The 20,469-nt window shown below is 36.8% G+C and overlaps 3 protein-coding genes across 4 annotated transcripts; 2 read left to right on the top strand and 1 right to left on the bottom strand.

Moving 5' to 3' along the window:
• Positions 1 to 5,544: 5,544 nt before the first annotated feature.
• On the top strand, positions 5,545 to 10,950 carry LOC129306068 (PWWP domain-containing protein 1-like). Its single transcript, XM_054946405.1, has 2 exons — positions 5,545 to 6,961; positions 8,116 to 10,950. The coding sequence occupies exons 1-2, from the start codon at positions 5,758 to 5,760 to the stop codon at positions 10,479 to 10,481; spliced, it is 3,570 nt and encodes a 1,189-aa protein (XP_054802380.1). The 5' UTR covers positions 5,545 to 5,757; the 3' UTR covers positions 10,482 to 10,950.
• A 147-nt stretch (positions 10,951 to 11,097) lies between these two features.
• LOC129306070 (autophagy-related protein 18a-like) lies at positions 11,098 to 15,926 on the top strand. Of its 2 annotated transcripts, XR_008592118.1 has the most exons (5): positions 11,098 to 12,632; positions 14,245 to 14,452; positions 14,584 to 14,710; positions 15,233 to 15,412; positions 15,509 to 15,926. XR_008592118.1 is itself a non-coding variant. In XM_054946407.1 (4 exons), the coding sequence occupies exons 1-4, from the start codon at positions 11,868 to 11,870 to the stop codon at positions 15,321 to 15,323; spliced, it is 1,191 nt and encodes a 396-aa protein (XP_054802382.1). In that variant the 5' UTR covers positions 11,098 to 11,867; the 3' UTR covers positions 15,324 to 15,455. The 2 variants fall into 2 exon arrangements, 1 of the variants encoding a protein (XP_054802382.1); XM_054946407.1 differs by lacking the exon at positions 15,509 to 15,926 and having other exon boundaries at positions 15,233 to 15,455.
• Positions 15,927 to 16,188: 262 nt separating this feature from the next.
• Positions 16,189 to 20,444, bottom strand: LOC129306069 (putative protease Do-like 14). The gene is made up of 11 exons (XM_054946406.1): positions 20,330 to 20,444; positions 20,092 to 20,197; positions 19,751 to 19,855; positions 19,483 to 19,659; positions 19,259 to 19,386; positions 18,129 to 18,340; positions 17,822 to 17,903; positions 17,562 to 17,704; positions 17,158 to 17,278; positions 16,819 to 16,911; positions 16,189 to 16,441 (listed from the first exon to the last, which is right to left on the bottom strand). The coding sequence occupies exons 1-11, from the start codon at positions 20,342 to 20,344 to the stop codon at positions 16,325 to 16,327; spliced, it is 1,299 nt and encodes a 432-aa protein (XP_054802381.1). The 5' UTR covers positions 20,345 to 20,444; the 3' UTR covers positions 16,189 to 16,324.
• Positions 20,445 to 20,469: the final 25 nt, after the last annotated feature.

Genomic DNA, 20,469 nt, shown 5'->3' with positions numbered 1-20,469 from the left:
TTAGGAAGAATTTGGTAATAGTTGAAAATGATAAAATTTATGTTATCAATATCAATATATATTAACAAATCAATATATATTAACAAATTTTGTAGAAAGCATTCATCGGCCAGATCAAAATCTTGTAATTAGTCATTTTATTTTGGTTAAAATTTAACTATCTCCTCTCATTGATTCAAATTAATTTTCATGTGGTCTCAACTACCTTAAATTTTAAATTTTAAACTATAATTTATAATTTAAACGAGAGCATTAAGTGGCTCCGTTTTTTCTATTCATGATTCATGTCTATTGCATTTCTCTATATATTTTAATTTTTTTTTCAAGACATCTTATCTTATCATTACAATCAATATCAATATAGCAGTATTATCATCAATATATAAATCTTATAGTTTCAATCTAATTGGTAAAAAAAATAACTCTCACTAGTTAATAGATTTTATTTTAATATTAATATAAAAATTTTTCTTGATTCATTAATAAGTTTTAATTTATTTTTTTATTTTTTATATATTTTTAATTTATTTCCACAGAAGCATTTACTGAGATTTAATTTATTTTTCTAATTTTCATATATTGTCAATTTAGTTTTACAGAAGTATTGATTCAAAAGTAATCACATTTTAAAAAAAAAAAAATTAACTCTCATTGGTTAATAAATTTTAAACTAATGTTAATATAAAATTTTTTCTTAATTCATTAATGAGATTTAATTTATTTTTTTATTTTTCATGTATTTTCAATCTATTACAGGAGCATTGGTTCAAGAGCAATTTTATTTTTAAATTTTTCTTATCGTTAGTATTAACTCCATTCGACTATCCTTCTCCATTTGTTGTACTTTTTCATACCTTTTTAATTTTTTTAATCAATGAGATTTAACTTACTCCCTCCGTTTAAAAATATAAGGTATTTTTAAGAAGTTAAATGTTTAAAAATATAAGGCATTTTTAATCTTTCGATGTATAATTATTATCTTTTTTTTTTAAGTGTCCCTATTGATAATGATTTTATATTTATTATAGAGTGTTTAATAAGGATAAATATGAAAAGATATGATTAGTTAAAAAGACGATAACTACTTTATTGGGGGGTGATATTCGATTAAAAATGTCTTATATTTTTTAACAAAGGGAGTATTTTTTTATTTTCCATGTATTTTAAGTCTGCTTTCATAGGAGCATTAATTCAAAAGCAGTCCTACTTTTAAATTTTCATGATCGTCAGTACTAACTTCATTTGATTATCCTTCTATATTCATTGTATTTTCCCATGCTTTTTTAATTTTTTTGATTAGTGAAATGTAATTTCTTTTTCTATTTTTTATGTATTTTCCTAATTTATTGTATTCAATATCAATTAACTATCATCCATAAATATTTCTATAAAAAAAAAAGGAAATAAAAAGAAGTTTGTGTTTAATTTAAATCATCAATCTTTATCTCATGGTCTTAGCTCTTCAAACTATGAATGTTTCACCGTCCATTTCATACTAACAAGATAACACAGCGACTATTTAAATACTCTAAATAAGCAAAACTTGAGTAGTAGAGGTATCTTTTTTGTAGCCCTTTTGCTTTGTACATAAAAATAGAAGAAGAATAGGAATCGAAAAATACAAAAAAATATAATACAATTAAAAAAAGGAATCCCTTTGAATTCATTATCATATCCGTACTTGTGAAAATACCCTTTATGTCATAATTTATAAACTAGTGTCTAATTTTTTTATGTAGTCAAAAACGAGGGATTATCGAGGGTTCTAAAGAAGTATCTTCTTGTAGGCTAATATTTTTTAAGACTCTAAGAATAGGTATTTTCTAGATAGGTTTTTCACCACAAGCTTGAGAAATAAAGACAAAACATGTACAGATAAAGTATTCAAAAAGGAAAATGATTGAATAGAGGAATTTTAAAAAATTTAGCCATCTCAGATGTGCCAATATTAATGGTGTTAATGATATTTGTTTCAAATTCCTTCATTCCAACTCGTGTAAAGTAAGGGAAACTGTCTAGTTAATTTATATTGATAAATTTATATTCAACCCTCATCTACCAGAGATAATCAAGTATCAAGTAGTATTGAAAAAATTCTTCCATGTCAAAAAATATTTTTAAAAGGGGTTTTGTTAAACGTTTGGACATGCAAAATGTGTTTTGATAATAATACCTCTCCATTCATTTGAATACTCATATTTGCTGTATTTTTGAGTCTAGAATACTTCTTTTAACTAAAAAAATTATTGAACAACTAAATTTAAAACGATCTAACTTTTATTATTCATTTTAAGTAAATATCCATTATGAGCTTAAAAACTCTCTCTCCCCTCTGCTTCTCTTCTCTCCTTTCTCTCTCTCTTCATCTTTCCCTCCTCCTGCTCTACTCCGCCCAAGTCAAAAGTGTACACCAAGCTTGCCTCACCCGTTATGAATCTTACCAAAATTTTATCACTTATTCCTATTCCATTCCACAATAAGGTCAACTCCTATAATGATTTTTGTAATCAACTAGTACTAAACTAATATAATCAAATAACCCTTACAATAAAATATCAGCCGCAATTGTGATTAATTAAACCAAGTTTTCAAAGCTATTTTAAAAGATTAGGATTCCAAAAATTATTCAAAACCACATTTAAAATAATTCATAATTGAAGGCGCTTAAAATCAAAATATAAGAGTTTGTGTAAATATGGAAAATTAGTTGAGCATTTAGACGGATTCAAACAAGAGTGAACCAAAAATTATGGAAATATGGGTACATCGACTACAGCTAACCCTAAAAGAGATAATTGATTACAACTAAAGTATTTATCTGCTATAATCTATGGTACAGAGACCACTTGCTACAGTCAACACCAAGCAATATATTCACCGAGGCTAAGAATGCATCCGTTGCGATGAAAACCTCATAACAACACATGATTAGATAGCATGAAATCTTAACTCCCAAATCACCTAATAACTTACTCGGACCCTTGATTGAGATGGTCAAAGCACTCGCGTGCATGCAATTAAGAAATCTAACTAATGGCTTCAGCCACGACTCTTTCCAATATTAAATGAGGATCTTATAATACTTAGAATTATAACGTGCTTGTTACACTTACAACTTATCAACCAAGTGTCTCCCCTTAAGACTAACCACTAATCATCACAACTACGAGCAACATAAATCTCAATCAAGCTATGCATGCTTAACTCCTCAAAACACTAATTCATTTGATAATTATTAATTATAACTTAACCACACACTTGCACATTTACCTTGAACTCAAAGGAATATAAGAGACCTCAAATAAAAAATGCCACAACCTACAAATAGCCTACATGCAAATGATAAGGTATACTAATAAGACAGCTCCTAATGTTGGCAATATTAAGTATTCAATTATATAACTAAATAATCAGGGACATAACTTGTAAAGTTAAACATCTTTACTCTTTGTTGTTTCCCCCATTTACTTTCACAACTAGAAAAATGTAAATTAGCGGATGATCATCTATTCCTCTTTAAAATATCAAATTAGTGAGAAAAGTCGTGAGGAATGTTAATTTCATAACTCAACTTAAAATTAGTGAGAAACTATCAACTCCTCTCTAAAATAAGAGAATTAGCGAAGGTTATTAATTCCTCTCTAAAATAAGATAATTAGTAAGGAAAATAGTGAGGGACTGTCAATCCCTCTCTAAAATAAGACAATTAGCAAGGAAAATAACGAAAGACTATCAATTCCTTTCTAAAATAAAATTAGTAAGAGATTTTATCCCTAATTAATCAATACAACAAAAAATTTAAAATTTTGGCAATGATTTTTAATTATATATTTAATTATTTTTATTTAAAAATTAAAATTAAATTTAAAAATTAACTAAATATTCATAATAAAATTATTTAGTATTTAATATTTTCTTTATTTTAGTTTTACTTTCATTAATAAAATAATATTTTATTAAAAATATAATATAATGAATAATATAAAAAATTATAAAAAATTTAAATATTTTTAACATATTAATAATTGAAAATAAAATTTAATATGTATATATGTGTGTATTTTTATACTATATTATTTGATATATCTATGCAGTTAAATAATATATATTTAACTTTTCATATAATGACTGCATGTCCCTTTTAGTTCAACTAGTAGAGAATAAAATCATAAAGCTTTGATGGTATGAGGTCAAAAGTTTAAATCTTAGCTTTGACATAAGCATGATAAATATGTGATATGGTAAGGAGCAAGTAACATGGCGTAAGGTGGATAGTGACATGTTATGAGTTGTCACACATGTAGCGAGGTTATGCATAAGATAGTAGGTGACACAGTGGTTGACGAGGCATGAGGTTGTTAATGAATTCAAGCTCATAAACTTTGCAAATTGAAAATCATCTTTCAATAACAAACTATAGATTGAAAATGGTATGAAGTCCAAATCCTCCTTAAAGTGTCAAAAATGTCGTGCCTTAGCAGAGAAGAATGCCTCTCGTTGCCCTCCCTTATATTTTCTTCTTTTGTTTTTCAATTTGACAAAGCTCTTATTTTTTTTAGCCAGAAATTGACTATACATTGTGGTGCATGCCACACTTGCCATAACATGTGGTACAAAGAGCTGAGCTTCACATTTCTAAGACTTGTGCATCATAGCATCCAATGCACATGTTGTGGCATATGGCACCAAGCCAATATTCCTTGTTTTTATCCCTTTTAAGGTCCAGGCTATTTGACAATGCCCCAAATTTAAATCTAGGATTGAAACCACAACTAAACAGGCTCGTTATTGCTCTCTAAACATTTACACACTAATTACCGCATTAATTTGCTCAATTGTTCTTGATTAGTCTAATTAAATAGAAGGTTAATTTTTACGACGTCACACGCCTAGCAATATTCAAATAATTCCTATTTCAACTAGAAAGTCAGCCTCTTGCTTTTTCTAAAACTAGAGATAAGAGTTAAAATGAAGGTCTCTTGTGAATGAGTGTAATCTTCATGTATTTTCATAGATCTCCTGTAATGGCCACTTGAAGGAGTTGACTCAAATCCAAAGCTTTATTAAAATGCACATTCCCAGAATAGCACACCTTTGTCTCACTTCTATCCATTTTTTGCCTCAAAGATTCACAAAACTTCTTCACATATCAATTAATAACTTCAACTTGATTTTTAGAAGCCTTCACAAACAAAATTAGGTCATTCATTACAAAATAAGTGGGAGACCATTAATTTTTTTATTATTTTTTTTTTGGCCAGAAGTCAATCCTTCTTTATTAAGCTTTACTGACACCTATAGTAAAAAAATATGGTGATATGATACTCCCTTGATAGAGAGGGACTTGGAAATTCGCTGTTCCGATGCAAGGTACAACTAGTGGAAGTTGGAGTGGCCGAATGAGCGCCGAGAGTCCATCAACCCGATCCTGGACCGCGGACCAATACGTCGGGTTTTCACGAATGAAAAATGAAAAATGAAAAATGAAAAATGGAAAATGACCAAAGGAACCCGGCATTTATTGCACTCGCTAAGCCCAAAGGCGTTGTTTCCACCCTATCCTATTCTCATATTCAGGTGATTTTAGCGAATTAGGGTTTGAAATCAATCGAGATAACCCTGCGCCTACTTTCTCTCCGGGGGGATTTTCGGATTTGGTTTATGGCGTGAAGGCCGTAGGAAGGCATGCTTTCTGTGGTCTGACTCGTATATTTTAAGTTGGTAGGGTTTCGATTTTTTTTGCATCTGATATCAGTGATGAACGATAATGATAAACTCGAGAGAAGATCAGATGCCTTAGAAGATTCTGTAGAGAATGACGGTGTTCATGAAATCGGTGCTGGTAATCCCAACGAGAGGTCTTCGAACCTTCAAGCCGCCGACCAAGTTCGGAATCCTTCGTTCGAGCTCGGCTCGGGAGCTTCGGCTAGCGATGGCGATAATAGGCCTTCGCGAAATGTGAAATCTGAGAAGCCAGCTGTCAGTTCGATGGAAAAGTTTAGGGTTAGGGTTCGCACAGATGGTGGTGATGGGGGATCCATGGTCTCTGCGGTTAAGCATGTTGCATCAACTGTTGATCGGTTTGACGATTCTCTCACTGGACGCGAGGCTCAGAATGAGCAATTTAAGAATTACACTGATTGCTCTCACGCCCGGCATGATCGAGAAGAGCATATTAACAGCAGGCAAGCAGATGCAGAGAGGTTTATTGGTTCCGAGAGCAAATCTCTGTTATCTGAGTTTGATGATTACGTTGCTGCTGAAAGAAATGGCGGAGTGAAAGCTGGAGTGTCTAGGGGTCTAGGATATGGTTTTGAAGTGGGTGATATGGTGTGGGGAAAAGTGAAATCCCACCCTTGGTGGCCGGGACACATATATAATGAAGCTTTTGCGTCTCTTCTAGTACGTCGATCGAAGAGAGAAGGCCATGTATTGGTGGCTTTCTTTGGTGATAGCAGTTATGGTTGGTTTGAGCCAGCTGAGCTTATCCCATTTGATTCAAATTTTGCTGAGAAATCACAGCAGATACAATCGAGAACATTTTTAAAGGCCGTGGAAGAGGCAGTTGATGAAGCAAGCAGGAGATGTGGCCTGGCCTTCGCTTGTAAATGCAGGAACGCTAACAATTTCCGTCTCACAAATGTTCAAGGGTACTTTTCTGTCGACGTGCAGGACTATGAACCAGGGGGGGTCTATTCTGATAGTCAGATCAGGAGGGCAAGAAATAATTTTAAGCCTCTTGAAACTCTTGCTTTTGTAAAGCAACTGGCGTTGGCTCCCCTTGGTGGCGACCAAGGAAGCATGAACTTTATTAAGAACAGGGCTACAGCTTTTGCCTATCGAAGGGCAGTGTTTGAGCAATATGATGAGACATATGCGCAGGCTTTTGGAGTGCAGCCACAGCGGCCTCCTCATTCTCAGGTTAATCCACGAAATCAACCTATGAGGGAGCCTCCTAAAGGTATATGCTCTTCCTCGTTTTCCAATTTTATTTTACACCACATATTATTCCTAGTCTTTTGATAGAGCACAATGGCGTCTTGCAATCCATGTAGCCGACCCCACCTAGTGGGATAAAGGCTTGTTGTTGTTGTTGTATTATTCCTAGTCTTTGTTTCACATTTAATGATTCTGGAGAGTTGAATTACAAGATGACGCTCTGTTTTTTGGCATCCTTTCCTACGTTGAATGATAATGATGGCATTTTTCAGCAATTATTTTAGTTTGGAAGAGGCCTTGTTTGATTTGAAAGACTTTAGCGGTATGGAAGAACCCGGGCAATGGGGCAAGGGGACTTTCCTAAACAACTCTAAGAGTGGGTGACTGGGTGACACCAGCTCTGTTTGCTGCTTTCATTTCTTAGCTGGTAGCGTCGTGCCTTCCTGACTTTTTCACTGCTCAGGAGAAGAATTTGTGTTCCTATCTGGGAGTTTTACCTTACCGTACTTACTAATCAGGGAACTAGGAAGAGGAGTGCAGTCTGATAAAGCAAGGCCGAATCCACCTAGGTATAGAATAGGGATCCTGTAGCGTAGCTAAGGAAGAATTGAGGTGCAAACTGTTGATGATATTTAATTACTTCCCCTAGGGCTTTTACTGAACCAATGTGGTAACTGATGCCATGGGGGAGGCTGAGGTGATTATTACCTCATTGCTTACAACTTTTTCTGAACCACAGAACCAGTATCTGAGACTACTTCTGTCGCTTCAATAAAGGATATGCACCAGTAAGAAGAATTATTTTATTGACAAGAGAAATGGAATGGAATCTGTCTCTCTCCCAGCTTCATGCTTTACACTAACCGGATGACTGACATATTTCTCTAGCTACGTCTCCAAATAACATTGTATTTCAATAGCTTTAACTACCAGTTATATGTGCATCTGCAAAGTTACTTAATCTGTGTAGATAAGCAGTAGAGTAATCAATAATATGCAAGTTTTCATATCTGCACAACTTATGGTTGAATTGAATTTTATAATTACACAGTATTAGCATGCCATGGTCAATTTAGCAACAACCATTGTTTAATCTGGTCATTTTAACGCATTCAGATTCCTTTTTTAACCTCATGTGAATGCTTTCTCTTAATTGTTTTTTGTTGTGTTCTCCAGCGCCTTTGAGTGGTCCATTGGTGATGGCTGAAACTTTGGGTGGGGGAAGGAATTCTGCAAAATCTGGGAAAGTTAAGGACAATTCAAAGAAGGATAGATACCTTTTTAAGCGGAGAGATGAGCCTGCGAACTCTGTTCAGTTAGCTTACAAAGAGGAGGCACCTGATGCAGCTGGCCATTATGTATTTCAGAAAAGGGCTCCCCCTGTGTCTGCAGCACCTCAAATTTTGGACAAACATGAAATCACAGGGTTCATTTGCCAGGGTGGTGCAAATTCAACTTTAGATCTTAAAGAAGCTGTGACAGATCAGGCTCAACTTGGCAATGATCTCACATCCCAATCTGTATATGCAGATGCAAAGCCAAGTCTTGAGAAGGGAAAGGACGAGCTTTCTCAAGAAATGGTCAGGAGTTTTGAGAAGGACGTTGTAAGTAAAAGCAGGGGTGCGTTGGATTTTTCTACAGAGACTGTAGTGTCAAGCCTCATTAGCGAGGCATCTGAGCCTTCTCATTTGGTAGGTGAAATTTCCCTCAATGTTAAACATGAAGGGAATGTAAATCTCTTAGGACCACCTGATGAATTTCAGCCATCAGAGCAGGAAATTAAGACTGCTGCTGAAGCAGGCAATGGCCCAAGTCAAGTTAAGGAGACTCTGCCAACTGAAAAAAAGCATCCCACGGTCAATGATGATGGTATGTTGAAGAAGGTAAAAGGCCATAAGCGACCTTCAGATGACTTGAACTCTGAGCATTCTGCTATTGGGGAGAAAAAGAAAAAGAAAAAGAAAAAAGACCCAAGTTTAGGAACAACCTCTGATCATCTAGAGAAACTTGCAATGTCTGGAAAAGTTGTACCTCCATCTGGAAAACTGATAGGAAAACCAGTTTCTGTTGGGTTGGTTCCTAGGGAGGAAGTTCAGGCAGGACAAGCACAGATGGATGTTAGTGTCAATAATTTGCTTCCTTCAGACGGCAGAGGTGAAGTTAATTATGAATTACCCCAACTTTTGAGCGATCTGCAAGCTCTTGCCTTAGATCCTTTTCATGGTGTTGAAAGAAGGACACCTGCAATTGTTAGACGGTTTTTTCTGCGGTTCAGGTCTCTTGTTTATCAGAAAAGCTTGGTTTTGGCACCTCCATCAGATAATGAATCTCTTGACATTCGCCATGCTTCACCAGTTGTAAAACCTGATAGCCCTCTTGATGATCATGTCAGAGCTTCGCCACTTGTAAAACCTGTAAAACATGTTCGACAAGATGATCCAACAAAAGCTGGGCGGAAAAGGACCCCATCAGATCGCCAAGAAGAAATTGCTGCAAAGAGATTAAAGAAAATCAAGGAAATTAAGGCTCTGGCAGCAGAGAAAAAGGTGGTCAGTCAGAAAACTTCTGAAGCCCGGCGAGGAGAGGGCAAAGAGTCCTTGGTTTCTACTGCACCCAAGTTAGTGAAACCAGATCTAATCAAGAAGAAAGTGGAATCTTCGCCTAAGGCCATTGAACCCACCATGCTGGTGATCAAGTTTCCGCCCCAAACTTCACTTCCATCTGTTGCAGAGCTGAAGGCAAGGTTTGCTCGTTTTGGGCCCATAGATCAATCAGGGCTCCGTGTGTTTTGGACAACTTCAACATGTCGTGTTGTGTTCTTGCGAAAGAATGATGCTCAAGCTGCATATAAATATGCTGTAGGCAACAATTCCTTGTTTGGCAATGTGGCTGTAAGGTGCCACCTCCGAAAATTAGGGGATTCTGCAGCGGATGACTCTGAAGTTGCCAAAGTGAGGGGAGGAGATGATAGCACTATTTTGACTCCTCGTGCCAAGGATCCTGCGGTGGTTCAGAGACAAACTTCAGTGTCATCTCAGCAACCTCTTCCACAGCCAACGATCCAGCTTAAATCTTGTCTGAAGAAATCCTCTGGTGATGAGTCTGGCCAGGTAACTGGTAATGGAGGTAGTAATAAAGGGACACCACGTGTAAAATTCATGTTAGGCGGGGAAGAAAATAGTAGGGGGGAGCAATTAACGTTGAGTAGTAGGAACAACTTCAACAGTGCTAGTTTGGCCGATGGTGGTGCGCCTTCGTCTGTTGCAATGGATTTTAATAGTAAGAACGTTCAAAAGTTCATTACTCAACCACCGTTGCCTATTCCTCCCTTTCCTACTCAGTATACGAAAGTCCCCCAACATAATTTGCATAATTCTGAAATGGCACCCAGAAATACTTCCAATATTATTAACGCAACTGCATCAGTTACTGCAAACACAGTTGATATATCACAGCAGATGATAAGCCTCTTGACTAGGTGCAACGATGTTGTGACCAGCTTGACTGGTTTATTAGGCTATGTGCCTTATCATCCACTTTGATAAAAATGGCACTATATTCAACGGTACACATAATTGAAGATAAATACGAGCGAGTTTGATTGGGGATGAATTGCCCTGGCAAGGGGAAATGCGACAAATACAATCATGGCTAAGGATGCGGGGTTCCTATATTTGGGGCCAAGAGCGAGCTGTTCAAGAGTGTGGCTTATTTAAGCCTTTTGGGCTCAACAGTGTAAACGTATTCAGCATGACAGTGAGATCTTGTTTGCTTTCTGCTGCCTTGCCATTTTTTCCTACTTAATTTTCTTACATGTCCCCATGCTCTTTGGGGCCCTCCCTTCGCCGTGGTTTCTGGTCTTGATGCGTTACGCTTGAGTATGACATATTGCGATATCCTGTGATAGTTTTTCTAGTAGTGCTGGACTAATGGTTTCACATTTTCGTTTTGTAGTTGTTTATTAAAAGGGAAAGAAACAAGCAGTAGAATCCAATGTGTTTGGCATGAGAAGAGCATTTCTTCGTCAGTTCGTCCGTTCTCCGGAAATCAGCTTTCAAAAATTATTTCATTAATCTTGAGGGAATGTTGTGCCTTACTGCCATGGGGAAGACGCCGACTAATTTCAAAGTTTTTTTTTTTTTGGGATAACTTTTCAAAATGCTCTTGAAACAGCTTTGCTGCAATGAACCTGGCAAAGTTCGGAAAAACTTGGATTTGGGCTTCATATTGAAAATATTGTGTGGGCTAAAAATTAAAAATACAAGGCGTGAGCCGTGAGGTGAGGTTCGGTTCGGTTCGAATTGAAGCAAATGAAAAACCCAAGCAGACAAATTGATTTTGATTTTTGAGATGATGAGAAGACCAAACCAAAACTTACAGTACAAGTTAGTTTTGTTTAATTTGATAATTTGATTTATTTCAATCAGTTTTGTTCGTTTTTTGAACTTGTACGCCTCTCGCAAATTTTTAACTGCCATGACCGTCTCCAAATTCTTGCGATTACGATCTATCGATTTTTAAGGTCGCTTTAGGAGGCACCAGTGACATGTTTGCTGCAAGTCACACAGTATATTTCTTTCTTTTCAGCTTCTATTCAAAGAGAGTATATTATCATGGCGCATAGCATTCCTTGTACGCAATGAAACAAAGGTAACGTTTCCATGGTCCCAGCATTAAATTTCCTCCCTCCTTCGTTGTTCGGATTATTCTCCCATCTGTCGTTGGAGAAAACGACGAACCGTTTTGAAGGGCAAGGACGACAGATAAGAGGGAAATATTCCTGGGCTAGTTGCTTGGTTACATTGGGGCGTCCATCTGGGAGGAACTTCCTTGCCATCATCATATTCCTCCCAATCCAAGTTTATTTTATCTTGTGCAGTTCATCCTTCGCGTCTCCATAATTAATCCAAGGAATTCTTCTCACCCTGATGGCACACGCTCCACAAACCCTTGTGGCCACCGAATCCGAGCCTGATGAAACTCCTCCAGGCACTCTTTCTCCTCCCGCCCCAAACCCTACTTCTCCCAACCGCGTGATGAATCCAGATTCCACCCGAATTCCGACCCTCCTCCATATTTCCTTCAATCAGGATTCCGGCTGCTTTGCCGCGGGCACGGACCGTGGCTTCCGGATCTACAATTGCGATCCATTCCGCGAGATCTTTCGGCGGGACTTTGGTGCAGGTGGTGGAATAGGTTTAGTTCAGATGTTGTTTCGTTGCAACATACTTGCCTTTGTCGGTGGCGGAGCTGACCCTATTTACCCAAATAACAAAGTCATGATTTGGGATGATCATCAGTCCCGGTGCATTGGCGAGCTATCGTTTCGATCCGAGGTCAAAGGGGTTCGTCTTAGAAGGGATCGAATTGTGGTGGTTCTGGTGCATAAGATATTCGTATATAATTTCGCAGATCTTAAAGTGTTGCACCAAATTGAGACAACGGCGAATCCAAAGGGACTTTGTGAGGTTTCACATGTTTCAGGGACAATGGTGTTAGTCTGTCCAGGGTTGCAGAAGGGTCAGGTGAGGGTCGAGCATTACGCCTCAAAGCGGACCAAGTTTATAATGGCGCACGATTCTAGAATAGCTTGCTTCGCGCTTTCGCAGGACGGGCGGTTGCTTGCCACTGCGAGCAGCAAGGGAACTCTGGTCAGGATTTTCAATACATTGGACGGTTCGTTGCTCCAAGAGGTAGCTTTATTGGATTATCTAAAGCTTGTTTTCCGACATGCATGTCTGTAATCGTACTTTTGTAGATGTGCGTGTGTAAATATGCTATGAAGCTGTGAAAAAATTACACAGTGCTTTTTGTTTAGGGCTAATGAGTCATGCATGCGCATCTGAGGTGAATATTTTCCGAAGAAATTCACAGGTTCACAGATGTTGATGCATATAGGAAATGCGCTAGAGACCTACTAACTTGTTGAAAGTAGATACTTTGTGGCTGCGAAAATAAATGCAGGCCGCCGGGATTTTACCCGAAACAAAAGTCAGTATACTGGATTTGAAATTTATCTCTCTTTGGAGGAGTCTAAGAGTTTTTAACCATATATTCCTACTTGCTTTTGTTTGGCCTATTAATATTGTCAATATGCATCTAGGAAGCACAGTAACTGTCACACTGATATAGAGTTGATGCTGTGACGAAACTTTAGCTATCATGTGACATAAAAGTGTATTCAGGGTTGCATCATGCCTAACATGTGCGTACAGCATGTGTTATAAGTTATAACTCACCATTTTTGTTTCGGGTCATACTGAACCCAACATGAACTCATACCATTGTCATGTGTTCCATGCACTCTCCATCATGTACATGAACTTCTGGAACAGCATGTGCCATGTCATTGAAAGGGAAAGATTTTATGCATATGGCTCATGCATATATATTGTAAATTTCAGAATGTTGATTGGTTAACTGTTGAGCTGTCAAAATGAGTAAATTTTCATAGTTTTTATCCTCTTGTCCCTGTCATTTTTAGATTTATATCTCATTTGTTGTTACTTGTTGCTAACTTGCCATGTGACGGGACTGACTGTTTAACTTAAACAGTTGAACTGTGACTTCTGATATTGGAGATAGTTCCAAGAATTGGCTTGCCAACTGAATTAATTGGATGATCACAATTGGAGTGGTAATTTGAAGGTTTAGCAGCCTTATCTAGAAATATGGATTGTATTGTAGGCTAGCCATGGGGTCAATATGGTGCAATTGTGATAATCCATGGCAGACCATGGATGAGGCAGTATATAAGTATTTATATCAATATGATTATTCTATGTAGTGCAGTTAGGACACTTAAAGAAGTCATTAATTGAGCTCTCTCATTAAGGCTTGTTGCTAGAATTGGTCTCGGACAGAGCACAGTGACATAAGGAGTAAGGTGGTGGTGGTTGTTGTTGTATTCTATGTAGTATATTTATATAAATAATGCTATGAAGTGTAAACTAATCAGCCATGCATTGGCACTAACTGAGCTTGGGCTTTTTGACCACAATACTATATTAAAAAAAATATTTATTTAATGTAATATTGTGGTAAAAAGGCATCAATACACTTCTGCGCATGCACTTTCCTAGTGCTATTTTTGTAATTTTGATTGACTTCTTTCTGGGACTTGATCTTTTCAAGCTCCATTCTTCAAATGTGTGGGTGTCTGTGTGTGTGTGTGTGTGCATTTTTAAATACGGTTATTGTTCATATCCTGCTAATAACTGTGCTGTGTCTTGAGGAGGCTTCTGGTAGGTTGTCTAAGTAATTATTTTGGATGGTGTTTCTAAATTAGTTGGATGGCATTTTCAGGTAAGGAGGGGTGCAGATCGAGCAGAGATATATAGCCTTGCCTTTTCTGCTACTGCACAGTGGCTAGCTGTCTCAAGTGACAAAGGAACTGTTCATGTCTTCAACTTGAAGGTTGATTCAGGACTATTGGGGCATGAGAGAGTGCAGAGTGCATCGGAAACTAATCCTGCTAACCCATCAGCAGTTTCATCTCTTTCTTTTATAAAAGGTTTGTTCACTTGTACACAATGAATAATTATGCTTTTGTCAAGGATGATATTGGGTGCATTATTTGGTTATTACAATTAACAAATGATGTAAAAGTGATATGCATACATTCTCTCAATTCTGAGTTTACAGGTGTTCTGCCCAAGTATTTTAGCTCAGAATGGTCTGTGGCGCAGTTTCGCTTGCATGAAGGTTTGCAATATATTGTTGCCTTTGGCCATCAGAAGAACACAATCGTAATACTTGGGATGGATGGAAGGTATTTGAGAAATAAATTTTGTTTCTTAGATATATTAGACTCATTGACTAGAATATCATATTAGAAATATGGTTTGTGTTGCTATGTCAAAAAAATAGAAATATGGTTTGTGAAGTAAAACTTCAAAACTGGCTTCTCGTCTACCCCTGCACATTGCCCGTTCAGATTAATCAATGCTTATAATTTAGTTTTTAGCCAAGGGGTATCTCTTACAACAGAAAAAAGCTGAATTAAGCTGTGACTTGTTATAGGATGTTGGCTTGGGTGAAGGGGAATTGTGTGACCTCTACTTTTGTCATATTATTTTTGGGCATATTGTTCAAAGTCTGCTTCATTAACTAGAAAGCATGCAAAAGTATATCTTCAGTTTCTTAACTTGACGACTAAAATGTAGTGTCTGATGTCAATCTCGCACGGCTCAAAGACTCATGGTTGTCTTAAGTTATATGAATCGTGTAATGTTAAACTATTTATCAAGTTTCGGAATAAATTTTGATGCAATTTATTGGATTTTCAATGCAGCTTCTATCGATGCCAGTTTGATCCGGTGAATGGTGGAGAGATGAGCCAAGTTGAATATTATAACTTCTTGAAGCCAGGGGAGATATTCTAGAACTGGATTGGATGAATCATGTATAAATCTTTGGTGGCCATTGTTAATATTATTATTTTCTCGTCACCCCCGTTGTGCGGAACGTAGAGGTTGTAAATATACGTAATTATGTACAGGCCTAACGTTTTTCAATCCAGTCTTGTCGACCTGAGGATATCATGCATTTTTTTTTTTTTGGCCAGCAGGATGTCATCAAATCACGATCATCAATACGTAACGCACTTGAACAGTGACTGTCTAGTGGACCGTTGTCAGTCATTACAACTTTAATTCCGTCATCTTCACACACATGGAAAGACGACTACGCGTACCTAATCATGCCTGCATTTATATCCCAAGAAATGAGGTCGATCTTGCTTCTCCTTCTCGATGGGGTGGACGTTTCTATTTTCCTCAGACCATGCTGAATTGAATTGTTTATCTTTGCAGGCCTTGCGTTTAATTTGTAAAACGTGATCGAGTTAATGTCTATATTGTACAAATTTGGACATGGAAACGATTGCATGCCGTAGAGCCAAGATACGCATTACTAGTTTCCCACTATGCCATAAAATGTACGCATCTGATGAATTAAAAGAGGTAAAAATAATAGTTCTAAATTTAGGAAGCTGTGCTTTAACTTTTAGAAAATATTCTCTTATTCTTATTATAAAATACTTTTAATTATTTTATGTATTTTAAAACAATCAGTTTTTCTCTCAAAATCATAAAAAAATTAGATGTACTTTTTTTATTTTTAACTTGTAATAATTATACAACTATATTAAATGTTTTCATGTTAATCAATAAAAGATAAAATTAAAAAAATAATTTAAATATTACAAAGCATTTTATATTTTGAATTAAAAATTACTGTCAGAAGATGTTTTACCAAAAAAACTGGAGCGCGTAATTGAGAAGAAATCTTATTTTGCAAGAAAAGAGTACTGCTAGTATTTTTCTGCAGAGGAACGGACAGCACAAGGAAATGCAGAATGGAACATCTTTACTTTAACTGCCTCTCACAAATCGGGATTGGACTCCTCCGGAATAACAGTCAACGTTGCCACTTTATCCCTTGCTCTTTTCACTAATACCTCAATGGGCACGCCAACTCTGTTCTCCATGATTTCAACTACCTGAAATAATGTACGATTACTTCAAATCATATATGAAAGAGAGAAAATCTTATGTTTTATAAATAAATAAAAAGTGAAAATACAAAAAAATGGAAAATTTCACAGAAATTCATGAATCTCAACTTTAAATGATACAAGTCAGGATATCAGGTCATAATCAACACCAGATTCTTCTCACTTCTTTCTTTCTTTCCTTTTTTTATTTTTTGGGAGGGGGGGGGGGGAACCTTCTCACTGCACAGTAATACCAAGTCTAAAGCAGCACTAGGTTTAGAAAGGGAAAAACTGCTTGCGAGATTGACGTTTAATTGTTTTGGATACCTATTCTCCGCAGCAAAACTAAAATAGCAATAATACATAACAAAAAATGTCAATACCTCCATGATCCTTTCTACGGGCTTCCCATCAAATTGAATGACAACATCACCAGGACGAAAACCAGCTCGATCGCCAGGGGACCCAGGAGTTACCTAGTAAAATACCAGGAAGATTAGAACGACAAACATGTAACCTAAAGCATTGAAATCCTTAACTAACCAAACTAAAAGGGCTAACATACATTCCAACGATTAATTAATCTCATAAAGTATAAGGATTCTGACCACTAAATATACTCTTTGATTAATTACTAAAATATGAAATGCCTAGAGTCATTTGCTAATTGTCTTTGCATGTTTACAGAATTATCATTTATCATTGATCAATTAGGGACTTACCATAGGTACAAGAATGCCCTTGCTGACATTAGGGAATGAAGGATCTCTCTCTTTTAGCTGGGCTATAATCATTTCATTAAGATCAATCATTTTGAGCCCAAGCCATGGCCGTATAACTCTCCTGCACAACACAGTGATCTTGTATGTCGCTCAACATGGAAGTATGCAAGAATAAATCTACAAGTAGGAACTCGACATGAAAATCTTTTATCCACAATTCTAGCTGAAAATTTTTACAGTACTTCTAAAAATGGGTAAATAAAACATAAATTATCAGAGATGGTAGCACCAAATCTAAATGTTGTAAATAACACAAATAGAAAGCTAACATCAATTTACAATACAAAACATCAGTCAGCCTTTCAGAGATAAGTCAGTGTGATAGTTTAGAAACCGTAACATACCCACTTTTCTTGAAGTGCTCTATAATTTTACACACCGGGTCAATTGGTACAGCGAAACTCAATCCATCAGCAGCTACCAACTTCATGATATTTACACCAACAACTTCTCCATCAATGTTAACAAGAGGTCCACCAGAATTTCCCTATACCACGGGAAGAAATGTAAAGGTAGATTGAACATTTATGCAAGTTCCCAGTTGTTTTGCATGCCACATACATGGCAGGTGGTAGCTCGTGGGGAAGAAGAGAATGGGACATACCATATTAACTGCACAATCTGTTTGTAAATACTCTCTTCGCAAGCCACCAAGACCCAGATCACTACTTTTACGGTCGACACAACTATGTCCAGAAAGGAAAGAATGATCAAGACCATAAGAATTTCATCAGTCTAAATCACATAAATAAGCTTCTTCTTACTTAACCACGGTAAACTACAAGGTCTCATAATAAGTTACTGTTCTTAAATCTTAACAATGGCTTTAGATGAGAATGACGAAATGAGAGACAAAAGAATAGATTAAACCAGGGTTACATCTGTCATCTTCTGAAATTTATTCTTCACACCTTACAATACCAGCTGTGACAGTATTCTGAAGGGAAAGTGGACAGCCTATTGCCAATACCCACTCCCCAGGACGAAGCCTGCTAGAAGAACCAAGTTTAGCTGTTGGTAGTGGGTTTTTGGAATTGATTTTAACTAAAGCAATGTCCGAGTGCAGGTCAGCATTCATCACTGTGCCCTCAAATGTCCTTCCGTCTTGTAAAGTCACATCAACCTGTAAAGTTATTCATAGTTTCGGATCAGCCATTTACTTTATGAGCCAGAAAACAATTTCCATAGGCATAGGTTCTTAATTTGTGACACGATGTCTTGACAGTGTCCAACTATCAAAATAACAGAGAATATCATCATACTCAATCTCACACATATTATATAAATAATTTGAATGGTTTGCGGCTTGGAGTTACTTAAAGAGATGACAATTTCAAGTGAAGATTTTGAAGAAATAACCATATAACAAAACATCAAAAGATTAAGCATGTTTAATGTAAGTCATAACAAGATGTTCAGTCAGTTAAGTCATTATAGTATGTTTAATGCATGTCATATATTGTGGACTGGTCAACGTCCTTGTAATTGCACCTTCACTCAAACACCAAAAAAAAAGAAAAGAAAAAAAAAAATTCACAAGGTCAAGCCCATATAGCAACAACCAAAACACAAGGCCATTCTTTATTCATTACTCCCAGTCCTAGCAACACATTGTCATGCTTTTTTGCAAACAGGTCTGTTTGCGATCTTAAAGCGTGCAAGCCTAACACCCATTTCCAGGTTTTGGAGGGACTTATTTTTTAAAGCAAATAAAAGAGAAAACACAGCATGATGATAAATCTTAGTTGGGCGAGCAAGATATATCACCTATACTTTAGCAACCCCATAATCTAAAGCCAAGAATCAACGAATCAGAGACTAACAATAATTTGACAATCATCCAGAATAAGAATCTAATCAAAATGCCTATCATGTAGCTGGCAGTTGGCTTCAAGTTAAGCTCCATCATGTTGAGCTCATTCACGCAAGATGCTGAACTCATTCAAGCTCTCACAGGAGCATCATATAAATCTGCAACAGTTATGATTTAGCATTGTTGCAAAGACGGGCTTGAGTGAAACGCTCCATCATGAATACAAACCTTCCCCTTGGATGAACTTCTCAGGCCTTGAAAATCAACCACAAGATGAGCACAAGTCAATATTGTACCATCCTTGTCAATTATAGTTCCAGAGCCAATGCTCTTTCCGGTAGTCATACCATAAACCCCTACAAGGTTGATGCATAATCTCAAGGTAAACGCTATAGCATACCAAATTTCAAATAATGCAGGTGAAGAGATCCCCAATTTGAAAAGCACATTACCTTGTGAAACTGAAAGATTTACAACAGCTGGACCAACCTTAGCAGCCGCATTCGCAATGGTATCTCTGCCCAAACAATCACAAGGCTTTGCACCACCATCTACAATTCCAGAAGCTTCCTTTGGTATGTCAGATGATGGAGCAGGACCGACTTTATAAGAATGTAGCGGAATTATTCCTAAAAATTTTAGACAATGATGTGACACAGACCTTTTTGCATTGATGAGGAACAAATTCAAATTCCAAGTTTTAGCGAAGCGAGGAAATACCGGAGAGACCATGATCCAAGGAAAAGGGCACATTACGAGGATACAATTCATGCAGTAACTGCCGATCTCGCAACCGTTCGGGGAAGTGCACTGTCGCCGATGCTCCTAAATTTGAAACCAAGGTAATAAGATATGGACATGACAGTTAATTGATATCTGCTAGTTTTTGGAAGCCAATAAATGCAGAACCGTTGGTTAATTTTCAAAATTAGGCATATACTAGAGTTGTTAAGTGAAAACTCAAAGAAAAACATCCAATTAGAAACAAGGAAATCAACACGCAACGTTTCTCAGGAATGCTCAATTCAAAAACAGTCGACGAAAGAAGTTAACGAGCTCACTAAAATTAGCATCGCCACTGGAGTACCAGAGACCCGAACCAATAGCGGCGATTGCTATGGTCCGAATGAGAGAGCTTCTGCCACTGCCAGAATGAGCAAGCCTTCTCTGCAACAGAGGTCAGTTCCAAACCAAGAAAAGAAAAAGAATAGCATCAGGTTACGACTAAGAAACACAGGTTATTCGAACTGAAGCATTGCCAAAAAAAAAAAAAAAAGGACTGAAGAATGACAAGGGTACCAGGAAATAGCTCATGACGGGCGACGACCTGAAACTTCCCGAGTCCTCAGCCCATCGAGGAAGTGAACATTGTTAGCGTGGCACAGGTGCTTTTTTCTTTTCTTTTCGTTTTAAAATACCGGCCCGTGAAATAAGGCAAA

This window comes from Prosopis cineraria, unplaced genomic scaffold (assembly GCF_029017545.1).
Source record: "Prosopis cineraria cultivar Desert tree isolate PC_DT_omini unplaced genomic scaffold, ASM2901754v1 PC3, whole genome shotgun sequence".
Taxonomy (NCBI): domain Eukaryota; kingdom Viridiplantae; phylum Streptophyta; class Magnoliopsida; order Fabales; family Fabaceae; genus Prosopis; species Prosopis cineraria.
This window is presented reverse-complemented; position numbering and strand designations above follow the sequence as displayed.